The sequence below is a fragment of the Marmota marmota genome, unplaced genomic scaffold, assembly GCF_001458135.2.
Source record: "Marmota marmota marmota unplaced genomic scaffold, marMar, whole genome shotgun sequence".
In the NCBI taxonomy this organism is placed as follows: Eukaryota; Metazoa; Chordata; class Mammalia; order Rodentia; family Sciuridae; genus Marmota; species Marmota marmota.
Window position 1 is genome coordinate 8,166,042 of NW_025999853.1, and position 21,838 is coordinate 8,187,879.

A 21,838-nucleotide genomic window follows, 5' to 3' on the forward strand; every position below is an offset into this window, starting at 1 on the left:
TGCATATGTGTATCAGCTGTACAGCTGTGAGAAGCTCTCATTTTCCCTGCTCTCTTCTGCCTCCCCAGCCTATTTACATATTTTAGCAATGATGGAAATATTTTCACCTAATTTGAAAATTCTTTATTGCAGATATGCAGCCTGAAATGGATTTTCTTAATGAAGATTCAAACATTTTGGCCTTTTCACTTCTTGTAGAAGTGTTCATTGCCTCTATCAGTTTAAAGCCATGTATACTTGTGCTAGATGGAATTGAAGAATTGATTGGTATTTATGGGATTTCAGGTCAGAAGGCAATATCTTTTTAAAAGAATCCCCTATTTTATTACTGTTTTATAAAAAGAAACCCCCATTACTTAGGATGTGAACAGTTCAGGATTGGCTAATATGAATTAACTTCTGGTGGGCTTGGGACACAGGGGGGTTGCCCCTAGTTGTCTGGTACCTGGCTCTTTGTTGATTTAGGGCAGGGGAAGTATTGGTTGTGGAAGCTAGCTAAGAAGGAGGGTTGGACGCTAGGCACAGTGGTGCAGGCCTGTAATCCCAGCGACTCCAGAGGCTGAGGCATGAGGATCACAGGTTCAAAGCCAGCCTCAGCAAAAGAGGTGCTAAGAAACTCAGTGAGACCCTGTCTGTAAGTAAAATACAAAACAGGGCTGGGGATGTGGCTCAGTTGTCAAATGCCCCTGAGTTCAATTCTTGGTACCAAAAAAAAAAAAAAAAAAAAAAAAAAAAAAAGGAGGGTTGGGCCCACCCTTGTATCTGTGGTCTGCATATGAAAGGTGTGTTCCAGATAAGCTGTATACTACCCTGTGGAAGTAGCTGGCTTTGAGAAAGACAGTGTCTCCCTGGGTCTGTAAGACCTTGAAAGATGTCAGAACATCCTAAAACATGGCACAATCAGTACCCAGAGCACACTCAGCCCCATGCCAGGCTCTGGGGGAAGCACATAATATGTGGTAGATCCTATTACTAGGCAAAGGAGTGGGAAAGGCTGTTAATGGAATCAAGAAAAGATCCAAAATAAAGCCATTTTGCACGAGTGACAATTCTTCAGCTTCACACATGTCTTTTCCAATTGAATCATTCACGTACTCTCTCAGGGCTCCTCTAGTCACTGTAGGTAAATTTTTAGAGAAGTGTGATTTTATTTTGTTGCTTGTTTATAAGAACTGTTTTTAGGGTCCACCTTTGCACTATCAAATTCTTAATAAGTAGGCAAATCAGTCAAGTATAGTTGTATTGAGGGTGCCTTGGTATTTTATTACCACCAACTTGTTTACTATTTACTATTAATAACTCTAATGCCAACCTTACCTTATGTTACTCTGTGTACTTTCAAGCTTTACATCTCTCTGACTCTCTCCATCAGGCCAAAGATTTCTCCTGGCTGCCCCACTCTCTCCCTCCTCATTGCAAGTTCATCCTGAGCACTGTCTCCTCCAGCCTGTCCTGCAAGTTGCTGTGTGCCCGGGCAGACGTGAAGATTGTGGAACTCACCAGCGTTGGAGATGAAGACACAAGGCTCAGCATCTTCAGACAGCACCTATTCACCCCAGGCCAAGACCCCTCCCTACATAGCAGACTCGCTTTGAAGAAAAAACCAAGCCTGAGTCCTTTGAAACTCACAGTCCTGGCCAATGAGCTGAAAGAATGTAGAATCTACCGCAATGAGCTTCAGTGTCTCAAGGAGTACCTGGAGGTGGCCTCTCTGCAGGAGTTCTGGGAGTTGATTCTGAAACGCTGGACCGAAGACTATAGTTGGACTATTAAACAAAAAAAGGCAAATCCAGACAATGGGACTTCAGAAGAAGGTAGGCCTGGGCAGTGTAGACAGCTTGGTGGGTGTTCTTGGGGAGAAAGCTGTGAGGCAAGCACCACCCCTGGGGTGAGTCTAGGCATGGCGTTGGTGAGGAAAATACAGGAGGCCCAGTTAAACTTGAATTTCAGACCCATAAAAAATAATCTTTTAGTAGAAGTATGTCCCAGGTATTTCATGGGGCATACTTATACTAAACATTAATTGGATTTTAGATAAGCCACAAATAATTCTCAGTGTCTAAGTATATTACAAATGTATTATACTTGTATAGGGCATACTTACACTAAAATTAGTTAGTTGTTTATCTGAAATTCAAATTTAAATAGGCATCTGGTATTTTTATTGCTAAATTTGGCAACTCTTATCTAGTTATAATTCTCTATTATAATTCTGAGTTAAAAGTCTCAGTTTATAGCCCATATAGAAGTTGTATGGAGTATACTTGTACTAAAAATTAGTTGGTTGTTTATCTGAAATTCAAATTTAAATAGAAATCTAGTATTTTTATCACTAAATTTGGCAACTCTATCTAGAGAGCATCGTGTTGTCAGTAAGGAGAATTTAGTTACAAATTTCAGTCAAACTTTTCAGGGGTCTGAGAAATATAATTTGATTATTTCTATAACTCAGTTTAACCTCTCTTGATTACATAGTCCTACTTATGGCACAAACCTAATCAAGTCAATTCAAATTAATTTTATCAATTTCATTTGTTTTTAGTCAATTCAGGATTATGTTTTTCAGTCAGGCGAGGATTTGTGTGCTTCCTGTGGCTGTTAGGTTGAACTGAGATCATGAGTGTCCTTGGTTGTCATCTGTCCCTGCAGTCTTCTGCCAAGGTGGCCACAGTCCCAGATGACCCACAGACATTGCTGTATTTCCATTTTGGGCTTGGCTGGCTGTTCCCATCTGCTCTAGGATTGTTCTAGCTTTGCTGTCCCCTGCTGACAGGGAGGCCCCCCTCCTCAGACCTGGTACACACCCTTTTTGAGTCTTGTTTTGGTCTCTGATACTCTCCTATACCTTTTAAAGTTCCACAAAGGTCTCTTCTTCCTGTATAGGAAAAATGTCCTTGTTAGATCATCCTGTAGTTGAATCTGTCTTTTGTGTTAACAGTTTATTCCAACAGTTTGTCAGGAATTTGTTTGATGATATTCAACAATCAGGCTCTTGAGGATCAGTTTATTCTCTCAAGCCACTGTCTCTGTTGTGGGCTTCAAAAGTCTATTGTGAAACTTGTTTCCTCTCTTTGTTTCTGCTATAACAGGCTTCTCTTCAGGGCAATGAACTTAAAATGGAGCAGGGTGGAGGAGGTGGGGGTGTAGAGAGAAGCAGAAAATGTTTGGAATGAAGGACACATTGATGAGTACTGTAATATATGTCTTGTCACATTTTTCACCTTGGAGTCTGCATTTCTATAAAGAGAAATGATTTCTTGTTGGTTGTTCCCTTTCCCATCTCCAAGGAGGGAGAAACAAGATCATTGTGCCCCTGGAAGTCACTCAAGCCAAGTGGCCCATGCTGTGCTACCCTAAATCTCCAGGATTGGGTAGCAAAGTCCAGGTCTCTTCCCCTGAGGGAATGCTCTGTCCTCAGCACTGTGCAGCAACTCCCTCTGAGCTGCGCCACAGGAACGGAAGAGCTGAACCAAGCTTCTGCGGTAGGGGCTGACCTGCTCTGCCTTCGCTTGAAGATTGAAATTTGGGCGCATTCCTCAGTCCTAGCATAGGAAATGCATTCAGAATGGTGGACCATATTGCCATGTTTCCCAGAGGGCTGATCTCCTTATAGTTGGTTGATCATAAAGGCAGCAGGGAATCCACCCAGAGGATAAAAATGTAAGGGTCAGTGGGCTGCCTCAGGGGTGCCTGTGAACAGGTGGCAGGAGGGCAGTCTTACAGTAAAGCCACCTCCACCCACGGTGCATAATTCACCTTAGCGAAGACTACTCGCAGAAAAGCTCAGTGTGATGATTGGCAGGCTTGCCAGTTCATATCACAGCTCAGGGTGTGTTAGTTGGGACGAATAAATGATAACTTAATGGGTAACAGTATGGGCTCTAGAGCCAGACTGTCTGGGTCCAAATTCCTGTTACTTTTGTGTCACCTTGGGGAAGTTATTTAACTTGTCTGGACTCCATTTTTCTCATTTATAAAACAATGGCCTTTCCAGTATTTACCTACAGAATGAGTGAAAGAAAGAAGTTGAATAATCATAAAACATTTAGGCATGGTGGTACACACCTGTAATCCCAGTGACTTGGGAGCCTGAGGCAGGAAGATTGAAAGTTTGAGGCCAGCCTCAGCAACTGAACTTGGCCCTAAGCAATCTAGTGAGACCTGTCTCAAAATAAAAAATAAAAGGGTCTGGGGATGTAGCTTAATGGTAAAGTGCTCCTGAGTTCAGTGCCCAGAACAACAACAAAATTTAGCATGCTGCACGGCTGGTGCTTGCTCTGACTTGTCGTCCTTGTCATTGTGTTGTCCACACAGGGCTGGATGGCTGGGTGGCCGATGCTCTGTGCTTACTGTGCATCTCACATTGTGGCATGGCTGAGGATGAGCTACTCCAGGTTTTGGACATACTGGGCTACAGGAATAATTACAAAGTGACCACAGTGCACTGGGCTGCTTTCCGTAATGCCACTAAACAGTGGGTCCAGGAGAAGCTGAATGGTGTCCTCTACTTCCGACACCAGTCCTTGCGAAGTGCTGTGGAGAGCAAGCTGCTTGGTAAGGCTGAGTCTGTGAAAATACCTGCTAGTTAAAAGGAAGTAGGAGTTGCATCCAAGAGAAAGCTTGTAGTGGGCTTTCTCAAGTGGAAATGGAGGCCATAAAAATGCATGACAATGTTTATATACATTCTCTGAGACTTGACTCTGATGGCCAGATGCCCCAGGGTTTTTTCTGGCAGATAGTAGACTTCTGGAGGCAGGCAGTCCTGGGCTGCTCCGTTGGCTTCAGAGAGTCACTGGGACCCATCTCCTTATGTATCCCTGATTCACTACATTGGCTTATATTCTCAAGGTCACCTTGTGCTCATGGCTGCTGGAGCACCAGCCATCACATTACAGACAATAGGAAGGACAAAGAGAGGAAGAAGCTTATAAGAAGCTTTCCTACAAGTTTCACACTGACATTTCCACTATGCCTCTTTAATCTAGAACTTGATTACTTGGCCACATCTGGACATGAGGGAAGCTGGGGATTCAACTGGTGCACTGCTGTCCTAAACCAAGGCAAGGTTCTGTCACTAACAAAAAAATGGGGGAAATAGATATAGGTAGGAATTAGCCTCTGTCCTAACTCTAAAACCAAATTCTTATCCCTTCTGAAAAGAACTGCAGGTCTGCATCCAAGAAACTGCCAATCACATACACACTGGCTTAGAAGCAGAGCCCTGGGTGAGACTTTCCCAGAACTTCAAGCCTGACAACTTGAAAAATCTTTAAATCTCAGCCTCTGGGAGGATTCCAAGCCCTGTGCAAATTTCTTCTAACTATATTCTTTTTTACTTACATTTTAAAAAAATATTTATTTTTTAGTTATAGGTGGACATAATGTATCCACTTTACTTTATGTGGTACTGAGGATCGAACCTAGTGCCTCACTCATGCCAAGTGAGTGCTCTATCTCTGGAGCCACAATCCCAGCCCTTTAATTACATTTTTAAGATATAAATTCTATTTTCTATCTCATCTGCCTCATATTGCAGTCACTCCTGCCAGCACTCCAGCTCTGTGATGCAGAGCAGAGGGCAGGCCTAGCAATGAGGTTGCGCTTAGATTTGTGGCAATTCTTCCACCCTTTGCTGTATGGTGGTTTCTTCTCAGTGCCGTTACTATACCAGGCACTTCATTACTTCACCTCACTTATTTCTCATGCAACCAGAACATAACCAGATGAGGCTCAGCCCTGACAATGGTACTTCCCACCAGCTGGAAAGTCCCCTTCTGTTCCAGGTGTCCCTAGGAGTCCACCAGCAGTGGCTCATGTGCACTCCCATCTGCTGGCTGCTGTGGTCCAGAGTCTCTTCTGATTCCTCTTGTGCATGTGGGTGCCTCACAACTGCCCCCAGGGCAGAGGACACTGTAAAAAATGAACAGACCACACGACAAGAGTCCTGCCCCCTTTTTTTTTTCTAAAGCAAGCAGATCTCAAGGTGCCCGAGTAGACTTTTGGGTAAGTGTCTCCTGGGAGATTTGAGCACCACTGATGCCTTTCTCTCCAGAAACCTGCCTTTCTCAGGCTCTTGGGGAACTCTTCCTGGAAAGAGCCTCTTCCATTTCTTCTTGTAACCTTGTACCTCATAAGAGCTCCCCAAAATCCAGTCTGTGAAGTCCATTTTTTCTGCCACTTTTGAGTGGAGGGAATCAATATGTCATAATGGTTGACAGTGGGATCCTGATGCCAGATTAGTAGTGAGACCTGGCATTCTTGCTTGCCAGTTGGTGACCTTGGCCACCCTGTGTCCCACGTTTCACATTTACCAAATACATGTATCTACTTCGTAGGATTGTTACTTGTGAGCATTCAATGAATTAATTCACGTAAAATACTTAGAACAGTGCCTGATCCATAGTAAATTCTTTTTAAAATTAGATCATTGTAATTATACATAGTAGTTGGATTCATTTTGACAAAATCATACATGCAAGGAATTTGATTCAAGCCCCTATATCTTCATTTCCCTCCCCTCTTCCCTCCCCCTGTTCTCCCTCCTCTACTGATCTTTCTTTTGCTCCTTCTTCAATTTATTTTTGATTGGTACTTTCTTCATACACATAAAGGTGATATTCCCTTTGGTACATTTATATATGCATATAACATGATTTTGTTAAATTCATTCTATATTTTTTCTTCTTTTCCTTCCTTCCTGCCTCTTGTTCTCCTCCTACTTCACTGATCTTCCTTATATATTTATGATACCCAAACCCCCTTCCATAGTAAATTTTTAAGAAATATTAGCCACTATGACCTCCTCTTCATGACTGTCTTCCTATGGCCTCCTGATCTCGAATTCAGTGGGTCTGAAGATGATTCTGCTACATTAGACAACTCCAAGCACATTTGACTCCCCTGGGACCATTCCAGCTACACTCAGCAGGTGTTAGCTGAATGAATATACAGCTGTCCCTGGCTGCCTACGTATTGAGGCCTGCTGTGTATCTGGAGGAGCACTAAATTCAGAAACTAAATCCTGCTTCTCTAGTTACTGGTCATGTGCTGATCAGAGCAAATCACTTGGTCTCTCTGATTTTTAAGTCACTTTATTTGTCATAGGTGGATTCATATTCCTATCTTCCTCATGAGAATGTTGTAAAAAGATAAAATTAAATGTAGTGTTTTTTATGAAAAATTTTTTTTAATTTATTCTAATTAGGGATTTTATGAAAATATTTTCCACTTTTAAAGTTTTTTGAATTTTCTTTTTTAAAAAATATATTTAAATGTTTTTGGTAGTTGTAGATGGACAGGATGCTTTTTATTTTATTTGTTTTTGTGGTACTGAGGATTGAATCCAGTGCCTCACCCATGCTAGGCAAACACTCTGCCACTAAGCTGCAGCCTTAGCCCTCAAATTTCTTTTGTGTATGCTAAACATGTGCTCTGCCACTGAGCTACACCCCCAGCCCCAAATTTTAGGCATTGTATTTAACACTACAAATCTTTAACTCATGGTAATATTTGTCCCACTTCTTTTTTTTCTTTCACCCCCCACCCCCACCCCACTTTCCCAATTTACAACCTACAGAATGCCTTTGCCTTACACAGCAGGAGAGGGCCGCTTCTGTCCTATGACCATGGGATCAGGTACAGGTGGCTCACACCTTTTCTCCTGTGCTTAGCCCTCCAGCTTCTGATTCTACTGCAGACATTTGTGGATCTCTTAAGCACTTTGCCACCTGAGCATATCTGCACACCTTAGACCAAAAGGAACAGAGTCTTCCAGGGTGACCTGGACATCTTTCAATGGAAATGCAGAATGGTTACTTAAACGTTGTTATTGTTCTTATGGAAGAGTTGGGCTTGGTGTGCCATCTGGCCATGTGTTCTACTCATCTTGCAAGCAAAGATGTCAAGCAGAAAATGTAAAAATATGTCTGGGCTGGGGCTGGGGCTTAGTGGTAGAATTACCTGGCTCATATGAGGTCTTGGGTTCCATCCCCAGCACCATTGCAAACAAAGCAGAACAGTAAAAAACTCTTTTGTTAGTTTTCAGGGATAGCTACCCTAATTTAATTAAAGTCCTGTTTTTGAGAAGCTTATCTCTGGGCATTATAGGTTATCATAACTATTTTTCTTTGGAAATGAAGATATAATAGTCCTGGCTCCAACAACAAATTTGCCATTTATTTGCTCTGCTACTCTTTGGCTTACATGAGATCCAGGCAATGGATTAATGCATACCTTTGAATGTTTGAAAGTGCTTATTTAGTCAGTAATCGTGGTGTATATTTAAAACAGAAAAGTAGGTTGCAAATATTTCCTTTGGGGAGAGGGAAAACCTAACACAAAAAGTCAACATGCTCACCGATGATCATAACTATGAATAATTCTTGGAGAAATTCAGACTGATGTAGAAGATCTTTTTTTTTTTTTTCAAGCTACCTTGAATTTTATTTGGTAATTATGGCCACAGAGCTGTCATGTTTTTGTTACACTATTGACATATACAAAAAAGTCAGAAGCATTAAACTATAATTGATTTTAAAATAGGTATAAGCACGCCTGTCAGGGAGAGCAGTCCAAATGCTTGTCAGAACCCAGTGAATCTCAAGAAAACACATTTTCACCTAGTCTTGGTCAGATACTTCCAGCAACAGAACACTTTTTGGAGAGTGTTTCAAGAATTGCCATGGCATATGAAAATGAGCGGATGCTTGGGGGCGTTGTGTAGCTTTCTCACAAACCCAAGGTGAGTCTTGCCAGTCTTAGTCTTTATGTTTACGCACATTTGGCTTTTCTGTTTTAATGTTGTTTAGATACCTATGGTTCCCTTGAGCAGGATGCATTCATTTATTCATTCAACTGCCCACTTGTTCATCTGGATGGGACCACCATCTGGCATCAGCTTCTGGGGTTGATGGGTCCCCTGGGTTGCTCCAGTCTGTCTGTCTGGCTTGCTCTGCAGAAGGTTCTTTTCCCCTTTCACTCCCTGTCCATCCTCTCCAAGTTAACTGGCATTCCAGAGAACTGGACAGGATTTGGAAAGGGATAAGGATGGGCTGTGTTCTCCTGCGAGACCCTCCTGTCTTCTTTCCTTCTTTTCCCTATACATTTCATCCCCCCTTCCCTCCTCCTTCTCCCTTATTTGTCTTTTTATTAAAAAAAATTTTTTTTAGTTGTAGATGGACACAATACCTTTATTTTATTTGTTTTTATGTGGTGCTGGGGATCAAACCCAGCGCCTCTTGTGTGCTAGGCAAGCGTTCTAACACTGAACCACAACCCCAGCGCCCCCTTCTTTGTATTTTTAAACATCTACTGAGCACCCATTCTGCCTCCTACACTGCCCTGGGGTGTAGTGAGTAAGCTGCAGCCCCAGGCCTTCCGTACTGTCCATCCAGTAGGGGGAAGATATGGAGTCAGTCACTATATATAGGGGCAAATGTTTTACTTGAAAATGACACAGTGCAGAGTATAAGCAGGAAGGATGGAGGACCCTTTGCCTGGTGGGTAGAGCCAGGGAGCCTTCCTGGAGGAGGGGACCTCCTGGACAAATAATTGGCTTTGACTGTTGATAACCAAAAGGCTCCTATTTATCTGGTGATCAAAGTCATGTAAGTTAAGTTGTTTTTGACTAGATTAATGATATGTGGTAAATAGAAGAGCTTCCTTCAAGGCATAGAATACTAAAGTGATTCATATCCATACATTGTGTCATAAGTATCACAGATTTTATATCAAAAATCCAAAGCTCAAGCTTCTGGACAAGGCTGTACCTCATTCACTACTGGAATGTTTTATCAGAAGCTGGATACAATACTTCCAGGGCCTATTTGATGTCAGTGGCCAATATTAAAGCAGATCAGTGCCATAAAGTGAAGAGGAGACAAACCCTCTCAGGTATAGTACCAATGTTTCCGTAGTCCATTTTGCTGAGATATAGAGTGCTCAAAAGTTACTATTCTCCTATTTCCTCACATCATTTTTGTCAATTCATTAGGCCTGATTATTCACAATGTAAGCCAACAATTTCTGAAGAAGGAAATTTCCAAAGGAAATCAGGAAAAAGGATGAATTTTGAAATAGCTTTTCTTTCTCTTCTTTTCCGGGGGTTTATTATTAACAGTGTTTTCTCTCTCTACTTCCTCATAACTTCAACCACACCCCTAATGCCTGCCTTCATTATCTGTATTTCTGACCTTGACCTCCTTTTGGAGTTCCAGAGTCCATCCCCCATTTCGTGATATGGCATTTGTTTTACTTTATTTTTTGTGGCACTGGGGATTGAACCCAGGGACTTGCACAGGCTAGGCCAGTGCTCTACCACTGGGCTGCACCCCCTCCAACTAATAATATTATTGCTTCATCAGCAGCTTTCCTGAGTGATCAGTGGATGCTTCAAATTAAATAGGTGCAAACCTAGATTAGTTCCCCTCCAATTTGTTCCACATTCCCTCTGCCTACTGATGGCAGCTTTAAATTAACACTCTCCGTTACTCAGCACTAACTGTACCATCGAGGGTTGTCTCAATCCAAATTGGACCACTATTCTTTGACTTTGTACTTAAGTCTTGGGTTGAAGAGGCTGGGCTTCGAACTTGCTGTCCTCTGACCTCAGCCTCCAGAGTTACTGGGATTACAAATGTGTGCCACCACACACAGCAGATGTGTGTGTAATATTTTTTTAGTTGTCAACAGGCCTTTATTTTATTTATTTACATGCGGTGCTGAGACTCAAACCCAGAGCTTCACACATGCTAGTCAAGCACTCTGCCAATGAACCACAACCCCAGCCCCAGATGTGGTTTTAAAAGGTCACTTTGGATGTTGTAAAAAGGTTGAAACAGAAAAGGGACAAGCATGGCTTCAGTGGTAATAACCTAGGTAGGAGGCAATGCTGGCTTAGACCAGGGTAGCCATGGGGACACAGAAGAAGGTTTGGGCACAGAATTCACAGGACTTGTTCACAGTTGGGTACAGAAGTCAAAGAAGATCCAATGATTCTGACTTGAAGGACTGGGTAGATTACCATTGTTGACCAAACAGGAAACACTCTTGAAGGAACTGTTCAGGGGACAGAAGTCATGTTGAGTGTGGAGTGACTGTAGAAAGCCAGGCAGAGGTATTCACTGGGCTTCAAGAAAGAGCAGTGGCAGAGAGAAATGCCTACTTTAATGCCTGGATCATGGAATGAGATCATGAAGGAGAGGCCAGAAAGCGGCAGGTATAGCAAGAGAAGAGAAGGCAGAATTAGAGAGGTAGGAGGAAAACCAGGTTTTAGAGCAAGAACTTTCCCAAAGTAAAGATGGGTGACCACATTAATTAAATGTCTAATATTCCATTTTGAATTATTTTCTGCCAAGTTGAAATCCTACAAAATACTCTACCTTCTTAGTAAGAGTGTCTTACAATCAAGTGTTTTGGAGGAAAGGGGTGGAGATGGGAGCAGGAGTTAAGGGCCCAGACAATCATCAGAGAAGAGGGAATGGCAGGAAGTGGGTGCAGAACAGAAATTCCTTTTCCCCAAATGCACCAGGGGGAAGAAGGGGCTCCAGGAGAGAAAGCCAGATCCCAATGTCGGGTGGAGGGGCTTTCCAAGAGGCAGCTCCACAGCTGAAAGAGCTGCATTTCGTAGGATCTGTAGGACCGTCCCCTGGACCACAGAGCCTAGCTTCCCTCCCTGTGTGGGAAATGAAGAATCATTGTCCTTTTGGGGCGCTCATTCTTTATTCTCCCCTTCTGTTGTTCTAAGAGATAAGCAGGATACTTAAACTTTTGACCCCTGCCTGCTTCAAGAAAACGCCTTTTAAAAAATCCAAGTTTTCCAAGGGTACGATTAGTTGGAGGGAGGGGAGTGGGAGGCGGTGTCTGGTGGCCTGGTGGTGTTGCTGGGGGCTGGAGGGAGTGAGAACGCCGCTGTTGTAGTTCTCCCTCAGGCCGTGGAGTTTGGCTCTCCCTGGTGGCCGGAGGTGAATTATAAGCCCAACTTTTAGATTGACTGGAAACAGTGTGCCTTTGGAGTCTGGCACTCACTTCTCAGCGGCTTCTAGACCCATTACTCAGTGGCGGGGTTTGCTCCTTCTTGAGGGACGCATCCTGCAAAGTTGCGCCTCTGATAGATGATAGAAGGGCTTTGAGACTAGAGGGCAACTTCAAGACTTGGTTTACTGTCTATAGATTTTCTATGGCATGATGCTCTTGTTTTGGCCTAGGGCCCTGGGTCACACTGAAATGAAGAAAATCCATTTCTAACTGCAGCTGCTTTTTTGGACAGTGCCAAAGACAGGAAGAGACAGATTAAGAATAGATGTGGCATGTGCAAGCGAGTGACAGAGGTTCTTGGAGGCAGGATGCCCAATGGTGGGAAGAAGGATGCATCCCAGCGTGATGCCGCAGGTGCTGCAAAAAATCAAACACGTTCTCAAAACTGGGTGGGCGAGACAGAGCAGAGGGCTTGCAACGCACCTGGTTACAGGTACCTAAGGCGCCGGCTTAGGTACCTCACTGAACTCAGCGCTGCCCTTCACTCTGATTGGAGGAGTTCTGGTTACAAACCCCGCGATTGGCTAATTTTAGAATTGGGGTGGGTAAAAGGGAAGGGCTACAATTTTGAAAAGGACCCGCCAGACTTTCTGTTTCTCCCACCAGCATGGGTCCATCTGGGCAGATGGTTGGCTGTCCTCCAGGTGGCAGCTGTGGTAGGTGGGGAGCAATCATCTTATTAAGGGGTGAGCTTTCTAATGCGGACAAAGGGTAAATACATTATAGGTCTTGTCAGAAGGTTGCAGTAAAAAGAAAAATAGTTTTTCATGATTAGTGTATAAAACACGGCCTCTTTACCTTTAGAAGCCTGTAAATATTTTTGATTTATTGGACAAAATAGTTGACTAAAATTTAAATAGTGCTACAGAAAAAAAAAAAAAAGAGCAAATGACCCAATTTGCAATGAATAGAAAATATGAAATATCTGAGAATAAATTTAACAAGAAATGTACAGGATCTTTATTTTATTTTTAAAAAGCTTCAAAATTATAGAAAATAGGATTACAGTATGGAGGGAGACAATCCATTTTCTTGGATGGGCCAACTCAATGTAAAGCTATCAATTCTTCCCCAATTTTGACATAAAGAATTCTAAGTGAAATCTCAATGGATTCAAGTATTTGTAAATTCTCAGAATGATTGCAGAAGTTGTTGAAGAAATTATATGTGAGAGAAGAGTGAAATAATTAGGGTACTTTGAGTGTCAGGTTATTTGAATGTATTATGCAGCTATAATCATTTTAAAAATATCACCATGAACAAAATGAGACCGCTCTGTGGAACAACACAGATGCTCAGATGCTCAGGTATAGGTAGAACGGGGGAAGTGAGAGAACCTTCTCATAATCTGTTTCTATTTATGGAAAGAAATAGCGCTGGAAAAGTAGTACAATGGTAATGGTTTGCTATTGGGTGAAAAGCTTACTTTTCTGAAACATCACACTAAAATAATTTCCAGAAAGGATTAGTTAAATGTAAGAAAATGAAACTATATTTAAAAATTACAAGAAAATGTAGGTAAGCCTAAGCAAGAAAGCAACAGAATAAATCATGAAGGAGAACATAATTGACAAATCTATCTAATTAAACACATAAAATTTTTGTACGTGAAAGAAAGCAAAACACCACCTATAAGACAACTTAGAAAATCAGAAATACATATAGAAAGCAAGTGAGCAGCTAGGAAAAATATTTATAACGTATAATATTTATAACATATAACAATAGGCAAAAGATTGATATTTCTAAGATGCAGAGTTAATGTGTAAGAAACTGTCAACCATCTTCCAAAGGGGCGGTTATCATTTTGCATTTCTTTTTTTTTTAAGATAAAGAGAGAATTTTTTAATATTTATTTTTTAGTTTTCGGTGGACACAACATCTTTATTTGATTTTTATGTGGTGCTGAGGATTGAATCCAGTGCCCTGCGCATGCCAGGTGATTGCCCTACGGCCTGAGCCACATCCCCAGCCCCTCTCCATTTTTTTCCATGCTCCCACCCCCACCCTCTGTTATGGATCAGCATCCACTTATCAGAGAAAACATTCGGCCTTTGTTTTTTCGGGATTAGCTTACTTAGCATGATATTTTCCAACCATCCATTTACCTGTAAATGCCATGATTTTATTCTCTTTTAATGCTGAGTAATATTTCATTGTGTATATATACCACAGTTTCTTCATCCATTTATCTGTGAAGGGCATCTAGGTTAGTTCCATAATTTCGCTATTGTGAATTGAGCTGTTATAAACATTGATGCAGCTGTGTCCCTACTGTAGTATACTATTTTTAAGTCCTATGGGTATAGACTGAGGAGTGGGATAGCTGGGTCAAATGATAGTTCCATTCCAAGTTTCCAGGGAATCTCCATACTGCTTTCCAGATTGGCTGCACCAATTTGCAGTCCTACCAGCAATATAAGAGTGTGCCTTTTCCCCTACATCCTCACCAACACTTATTGTTGCTTGTATTCTTAATAACTGCTATTCTGACTGGAGTGAGATGAGTAGTAGTTTTTTTTTAATAATTTTTTAATTGTAGATGGACACAATACCTTTATTTTATTTATTTATTTTTATGTAGTGCTGAGGATTGAACCCAGTGCCTCATAGATATGAGGCAAGTGCTCTTCTACTGAGTCACAATCCCAGCCCCTTAGAGTTATTTTGATTTGCATTTCTCTTATTGTTGAACATTTTTTCATATATTTGTTGACCAATTATATATATTCTAAGAAGTGTTTGTTCAGTTCCTTAGCCCATTTAATGATTGGGTTATTTGTTTTTTGGTGTAAAGTTTTTTGAGTTCTTTATGCTGAAGATTAGTACTCTATCTGACATGTGTGTGGTAAAAAATTGCTCCTATTCTCTAGGCTCTCTATTCATCTCACTGTTTCTTTTGCCGAGAAGAAGCTTTTTAATTCGAATCCATCCCATTTATTGATTCTTGATTTTATTTCTTGTGCTTTAGGAGTCTTGTTGAGGAAGTAGGGGCCCAATCCAACATAATGAAGATTTGGGCCTATTTTTTCTTCTATTAGACGTGAGGTCACTGGTGTAATTCCTAGGTCCTTGAACCACTTTGAGTTGAGTTTTGTGCATGGTGAGAGATAGGGGTTTAATTTTATTCTGCTGCATATGGATTTCCAGTTTCCCCAGTACCATTTGTTGAAGAGGCTATCTTTTCTCCAATATGTTTTTGGTACCTTTATCATCTAGTATGATATAACTGTATTTATGTGGGTTTGTCTCTGTGTCCTCTATTCTGTACCATTGGTCTACAAGTCTGATTTGGTGCCAATACTGTGCAGTTTTATTACTATAGGTTTGTAGTATAATTTAAGGTTTAGTATTGGGATGCCACCTGCTTCACTCTTCCTGCTAAGGATTGCTTACCTATTCTGGGTCTCTTATTTTTCCAGATGAATTTTATGATTGCTTTTTCTATTTCTATGAGAAATGTCATTGGGATTTTGATTGGAATTGCATTAAATCTGTAAGGTGCTTTTGATAGTATGGCCATTTAAAATTTTTTTTTTTTTTTTAGTTGTCAGTGGACCTTTATTTTATTTATTTATATGTGGTGCTGAGAATCGAACCCAGTTCTCACACATGCTAGGCCGGTAGGTGCTCTATCACTGAGCCACAACCCCAGCCCAGTATGGCCATTTTGACAATATTAATTCTGCCTATCCAAGAACAGGGAAGATCTTTCCATCTTCTAAGGTCTTCTTTAATTTCTTTCTTTAGTGTTCTGTAGCTTTTATTGCAGAGGTATTTTACCTCTTTTGTTAAGTTGATTCCCAAGAATTTTTTAGTTTTTGAGGCTGTTTTCCTAATTTCTCTTTCAGAAGATTTGTCACTGATGTACAGAAATGCATTTGATTTAGGGTGTTGATTTTATATCCTGCTACTTTGCTGAATTCATTTATTAGTTCTAGAAGTTTTCTGGTGGAATTTTTCAGATCCTCTAGGTATAGAATCGTGTCATTGGCAAATAGTGATAGTTTCAGTTCTTCTTTTCTTATTTGTATCCCTTTAATTTCTTTCATCTGGCTAATTCCTCTGGTTAGAGTTTCAAGAACTGTGTTAAATAGGAGTGGTGAAAGAGGGCATCCCTGTCTTGTTCCAGTTTTTAGAGGGAATGCTTTTAATTTTTCTCCATTTAGAATGATGTTGTCCTTGGGCTTAGCATAGATACCTTTTACAATGTTGAGATATGTTCCTATTATCCCTATTTTTTTAGTGTTTTGAACACGAAGTGTTACTGTATTTTGTCAAATGCTTTTTCCTGCATCTATTGAGATGATCATATGATTATTATCTTTATTTATCTTTATTTATCTATTGATGTGATGAATTACATTTATTAATTTCCATGTATTGAACCAAACTTGCATCCCTGGGATGAACCCCACTTGATCATGGTGCACTGTCTTTTAAATATTTTTTTGTATTTGATTTGCCAGAATTTTATTGAGAATTTTTGCATCTATGTTCATTAGAGATATTGGTCTGAAGTTTTCTTTCCTTGATGTGTCTTTGTCTGGTTTTGGAATCAGTGTGATATTGGCATCATAGAATGAGTTTGGAATTGTTCCCTCTTTTTCTATTTCATAGAATAATTTGAAGAATATTGGTATTAGTTCTTCTTTGAAGGTCTTGTAGAACTCAGCTGTGAATCCGACTGGTCCTGGACTTTTCTTTTGATGGCATCTTCTATTTCATTGCTTGAAATTGGTCTGTTTAACTTGTGTATAGCATCCTGATTCTATTTGGGTAAATCATATGACTCTAGAAATTTGTTGATGTATTCAATATTTTCTATTTTATTAGAGTACAAATTTTCAAAATAGTTTCTAATTATTCTTCTGCATTCTGTATTGTCCATCATTACATTCCCTTTTTAGTAATTTCAGTTTTTTCTTTCCTTCTCTTTGTTAGTGTTGCTAAGGGTTTATCAATTTTATTTATTTATTTTTAAGAATCAACTTTTTGTTTTGTTATTTTTTTCATTTATTTATTTTGTTTCAATTTCATTGATTTCAGCTATGATTTTAATTATTTCTTGTCTTTTACTACTTTTGGTGTTGATTTGTTCTTCTATTTCTAGGGCCTTGAGATGTAATGTTAGGTCATTTATTTGTTGACTTTTTCTTCTTTTAAGGAAGAAAACTCCAAACAATGAACTTTCCTCTTAGTACTGCCTTCATTGTGTCCCAGAGATTTTGATATGTTGTATCAGTGTTTTCATTTACCTCTAAGAATTTTTTTCTTTTAATATATATTTTTTTAGTTGTAGTTGGACACAATACCTTTATTTTATTTTTTTATTTTTATGTGGCACTGAGGATTGAACCCATTACCTCTCACGTGCTAGGAGCACTCTACTGCTGAGCCACAACCCTAACCCCCTAAGAATTTTTAAATCTCCTCTCTGATGTTTTCTGCAATCCATTGTTCATTCAATAACATATTATTTAGTCTCCAGGTGTTGGAGTAGCTTCTATTTTTCATTTTATCATTGATTTCTAATTTTATTCCATTATGATCTAAATAGAATGCAGGATAGTATTTCTATTTTTTTTTTTTTTTTGTATTTGCTAAGAGTTGCTTTGTGGCATAATTTATGGTCTGTTTTAGAGAAGGATCCAGGTGTTGCTGAGAAGAAAGTGTATTCACTCATTGATAAATGAAATATTCTATATATGTCTGTTAAGTCTAAATTACTGATTGTATTTTTGAGTTCTATAGTATCTTTCTTTAGGTTTTGTTTGGGAGACCTATCCAGTGATGAAAGAGGTGTGTTAAAGTCACCCAGTACTATTGTGTTGTGGTCTATTTGACTCTTGAAATTGAGAAGAGTTTGTTTGATGAATATAGATGCTCCATTGTTTGGGGCATATGTATTTATAATTGTTATGTCTTGTTGATGTACACTTCTCTTAAGCAGTAGGAAATGACCCTCTTTATCCCCTTTGACTAACTTTGGTTTGAAGTCTACTTTATTTGATATGAGGATGGAAACCCCTGCTTGTTTACACAATCCATGTGAGTAGTACGTTTTTTCCCAACCTTTCACCTTCAGTCTATGGATGTCTTTTCCTATGAGATGAGTCTCTTGTAGGCAGCATAGTGTTGGGTCTTTTTAAAAAATCCAATCTGCCAAGCTGGGCTTGTGGCTCAGTGGTAGAGGGGTTGCTTAGCACCCATATAAAAAGTAAATGAATAATAAAGCTATGGGAAAAAAAGTTACCTCATTAAAAAAAATCTAATCTGCCAGTCTTTGTCTTTTGATTGGTGAGTTTAGGCCATTAACATTCAGGGTTATTATTGAGACATGGTTTGTATTCCCAGTAATTTTTGGTTTTTAACTTGACTTGGTTCCTCCTTTGATTGATTTTTCCTTTAGTGTAATACCTCCCTTTGCTGATTTTCATTGTTTTTCATTTCCTCCTCATGGAATATTTTGCTAAGGATGTTCTGTAGTGCAGGCTTTCTTGTTGTAAATTCTTTTAACTTCTTAAACTTTTGTTTATCATGGAAGGTTCTTATTTCATTATCAAATCTGAAGCTTAATTTTGCTGGATATAAGATTCTTGGTTGGCATCCATTTCCTTTCAGAACTTGGTATATGTTTTTCCAAGATTTTCTAGCTTTGAGGGTCTGGGTTGAGAAATCTTAAGAGATCCTAACTGATTTTCCCCAGTATGTAATCTGATTCCTTTCTCTTGTGGCTTTTAACATTCTTTCCTTGTTCTGTATGCTGGACATTTTCATTATAATATGCTTTGGTGTAGCTCTATTGTGATTTTCTACATTTGGTGTCCTGTAAGCCTCTTGTATGTGATTTTCCAATTCATTCTTCAGATTTGGGCAATTTTCTGATACCATTTCATTGAATAGATTGTTCATTCCTTTGGTTTGTAACTCTGCCTTCCTCTGTCCCAGTAATTCTTAAATTTGGTCTCTTCATGTTATCCCATAATCCTTGGATGTTCTGCTCATGGTTTCTTACCATCTTCACTATGTAGTCAACAGTGAAGATTATTTTATTTTATATTAGATTCTTTTATTAGATTATATATTTTCAAGATTATATATTTTATCTTCATTGTCTGAGGTTCTGTCTGTTAGTGATGCTTTCTATTGAATTTTGAATTTGGTTTATTGATTCCTGCATTTAAGGATTTCTGTTTTTTCTTTTTCTTTCAGAATCTCTTTATTGAAGTAATCTTTTGCTTCCTGTATCTACTTATGTAGTTCTTTATCAAAATGATCTTTTGCTGCCTATGTTTTCTCTCTTACGTCATCCATTAATTCACAAAACATTTTAATTATGTACATCCTGAACGCCTCCTCTGACATTTCTTCTGCTATGCTGGCCATGGATTCTAATAATGTATCTTGGTTTGTTTGGGGCACTTTCTTCCCTTGTTTTTTCATGTTGTTCATGTGTCTTCCCTTCTAGCAGTGTGGATGAGATGTTATAGTTTTTACCCTATTGACTTATAGTGTCCCTGAAGGGTTCCAATACCTCTTCTTTAAGGGGGAAATCAATATTAACAGATCCCAATACAAACCATGTACAGCTTTAAACCAAATAACTCTATTAAGACGTTTACAGTTTTGTCACAATAGACAGAAATGGTGAGTTCAATTAGTATTTATACTGTAATTTTTTTAAAAAAATATTTATTTTTTAGTTGTAGTTGGACACAATACCTTTATTTATTTGTTTATTTTTTTATGTGGTGCTGAGGATTGAACCCAGGGCCTCACATGTGCCAGGCGAGCGTTCTACTACTGAGTCACAACCCCGGCTTGGGGTCTACAGTTTCTGATGGTGGACAAAGAGAGAACTGGAGGTGGACTGTAGGATGAGATGTTAAGGAGGTAGGAGGTGAGGACATAGAGTTATTGGATCTTAGGAAGAGTGAGGAAGGAATCGAAAGATGTTGGCTAGTAGCAGGAGAAAAGAGGGAAAGAGATTTTGGGGAGTCAAGTAAGTAGGAAGACAATAGAGTACAAAAAACAAACAAACATAAAAATTAAGAAAAAAAATGTAAAAATTAAAAAGAATATAAAAACAACTGTAATATACTATTCAGAAATCCCAGTCCTCAGTAGCCTAATGCATGGAAAGTACTTGGTTTCCCAAATGTTGGGGATATGAGGGTGGGAAAAGAGAGAGAGAAAAAAAGATAAAGAAAAAAAAAAAAAGAAAAAAAATCTCAAAGGAAAATTAAAGGATTGTTTTGTTGGAGTTCAGTATCTTTCCTGCTTCTCTTACCATCCAGTAGGTGGGGTTGTCTGTGGTTTGCTGGTATCCCTACCTCAGGATGGTGAAGGCTATTAGGGTGGAGGGTTTGTCTTGAGGATGGAGCTGGAGGTGGGGTATAGCACTTGCTGGTCCCCCATGGGAGACTGCACCCCAAGGATCTCCTTTGGGGCCCGCTTGTGTGATGTGGGCACCTGGTCTTATCCCCTTATATTGCCTGCAGACCTCACAATCTTGGTCTCCAATTTAGTCTCTAAACTGTGTCTCACTCACCCCTCCCTTTCTACTTCCCAATCAGGAACCTCTCTCTCCAGACTCTTGTGGGCTGCGCTCTGGGGGCTGTGCACCTGCTGTGTGGAGAGCTGTTTTGTATCAGGCAGTTCAGGGCCAGGCTTTGCGAGCTACAGACTGGCCACATAGCTATAAGTGCTGTGCTGGGTTAGTGGCTGCAGGGAGAGTGGGGGGTTGGGGGCTATGGGTACCTTGATATTGCTTCTAGGCTTCAACTGGTGTCCCAAGCTGGGAGTTGCCCCAACTAAAGTCAATGATGGAGGTAGCAAGGATAACCCAAGATGGCAACAAAGGTGTCCCAAGATGGAGGTGGCTGCTTTCAGAGATGGGATGTCAGGGTCAGCCCAGCAATGGCATTGGGTGGTGTGTTTGGAGATGAAACTCAGTGGCATGTAGCATTGCTCTGTGTCACGCAGCTGTCTCCAGACCCTGTCTGGTGTCCCCAGGAGCAGGCTGCCATGTGGAAGGGACTGTGGCAGCGGTTGCAGATTCCCAAGATAGAGGCAACCAGGGGAGCCCCACGTTGGTAGTTGGGGGTCTACAAGGGAGCGGTGGTTGGGGGTCCTGCACGGACACTGATGCTGGGGGTCCTGCTCAGCATGGCTGCCAGGGTCCTGCATGGGCAAGCAGCTGGGATTCCTGCATGGGAGCAGCTGTCAGGGGTCTTCTAATAACTTGCAGAGAAATAGTATTCCCACTGCTTGAATTCTAGGCCACAGAGCAACAAGGAATGCAGCCTCCCTCTAGCCCCCCGTCTTGGATCCCCCTCTTTGGGATTTTCTATAGATAATTATATATACCACTTGTGAGCAAAGTCTGTTTTTATTTTTTAAATATTTTTTTAGTTGTTGATGGACCTTTATTTATTTATTTTTTGAAATTATTTGTCTATAGTGCTGAGAATCGAACCCAGTGCCCCATGCATGCTAGGCAAGCACGCCACCACTGAGCCACAACCCCAGCCTGCAAAGTCTGTTTTTATTTTTTTTTCCTTCTCAATATGTATATCTTTTATTTACTTTTCTTGTCTTATGGCAGTAGCTGGAATTCCTAGTGCAATGTTGAATAGGAGTGGTGAGTGAGAATATTCCAGCTTCAACTCTTCACTGGCGCCACTCTGGTGAGCCCACCATTGTTATCATCTCTACCTGTCCTGCTGTAACAACCCCATTACTGGACTTCCTACTTTAGCTTTTGTTCCTATAAAGTCCATTGTCTACGTGGTAGCCAGAA

General features: G+C 40.3%; 1 protein-coding gene across 1 annotated transcript in view; it reads left to right on the forward strand.

The window, feature by feature from the left end:
• Positions 1-21,838, forward strand: part of LOC107139954 (putative tetratricopeptide repeat protein 41) — an 84,434-nt gene that overhangs the window by 30,569 nt on the left and 32,027 nt on the right. Inside the window, 5 exon segments of the mRNA XM_015482838.2 lie at positions 133-293; positions 1,373-1,814; positions 4,315-4,554; positions 8,542-8,740; positions 9,713-9,891. Of these exon segments, the coding sequence (XP_015338324.1) occupies positions 133-293; positions 1,373-1,814; positions 4,315-4,554; positions 8,542-8,740; positions 9,713-9,891 (1,221 nt within the window).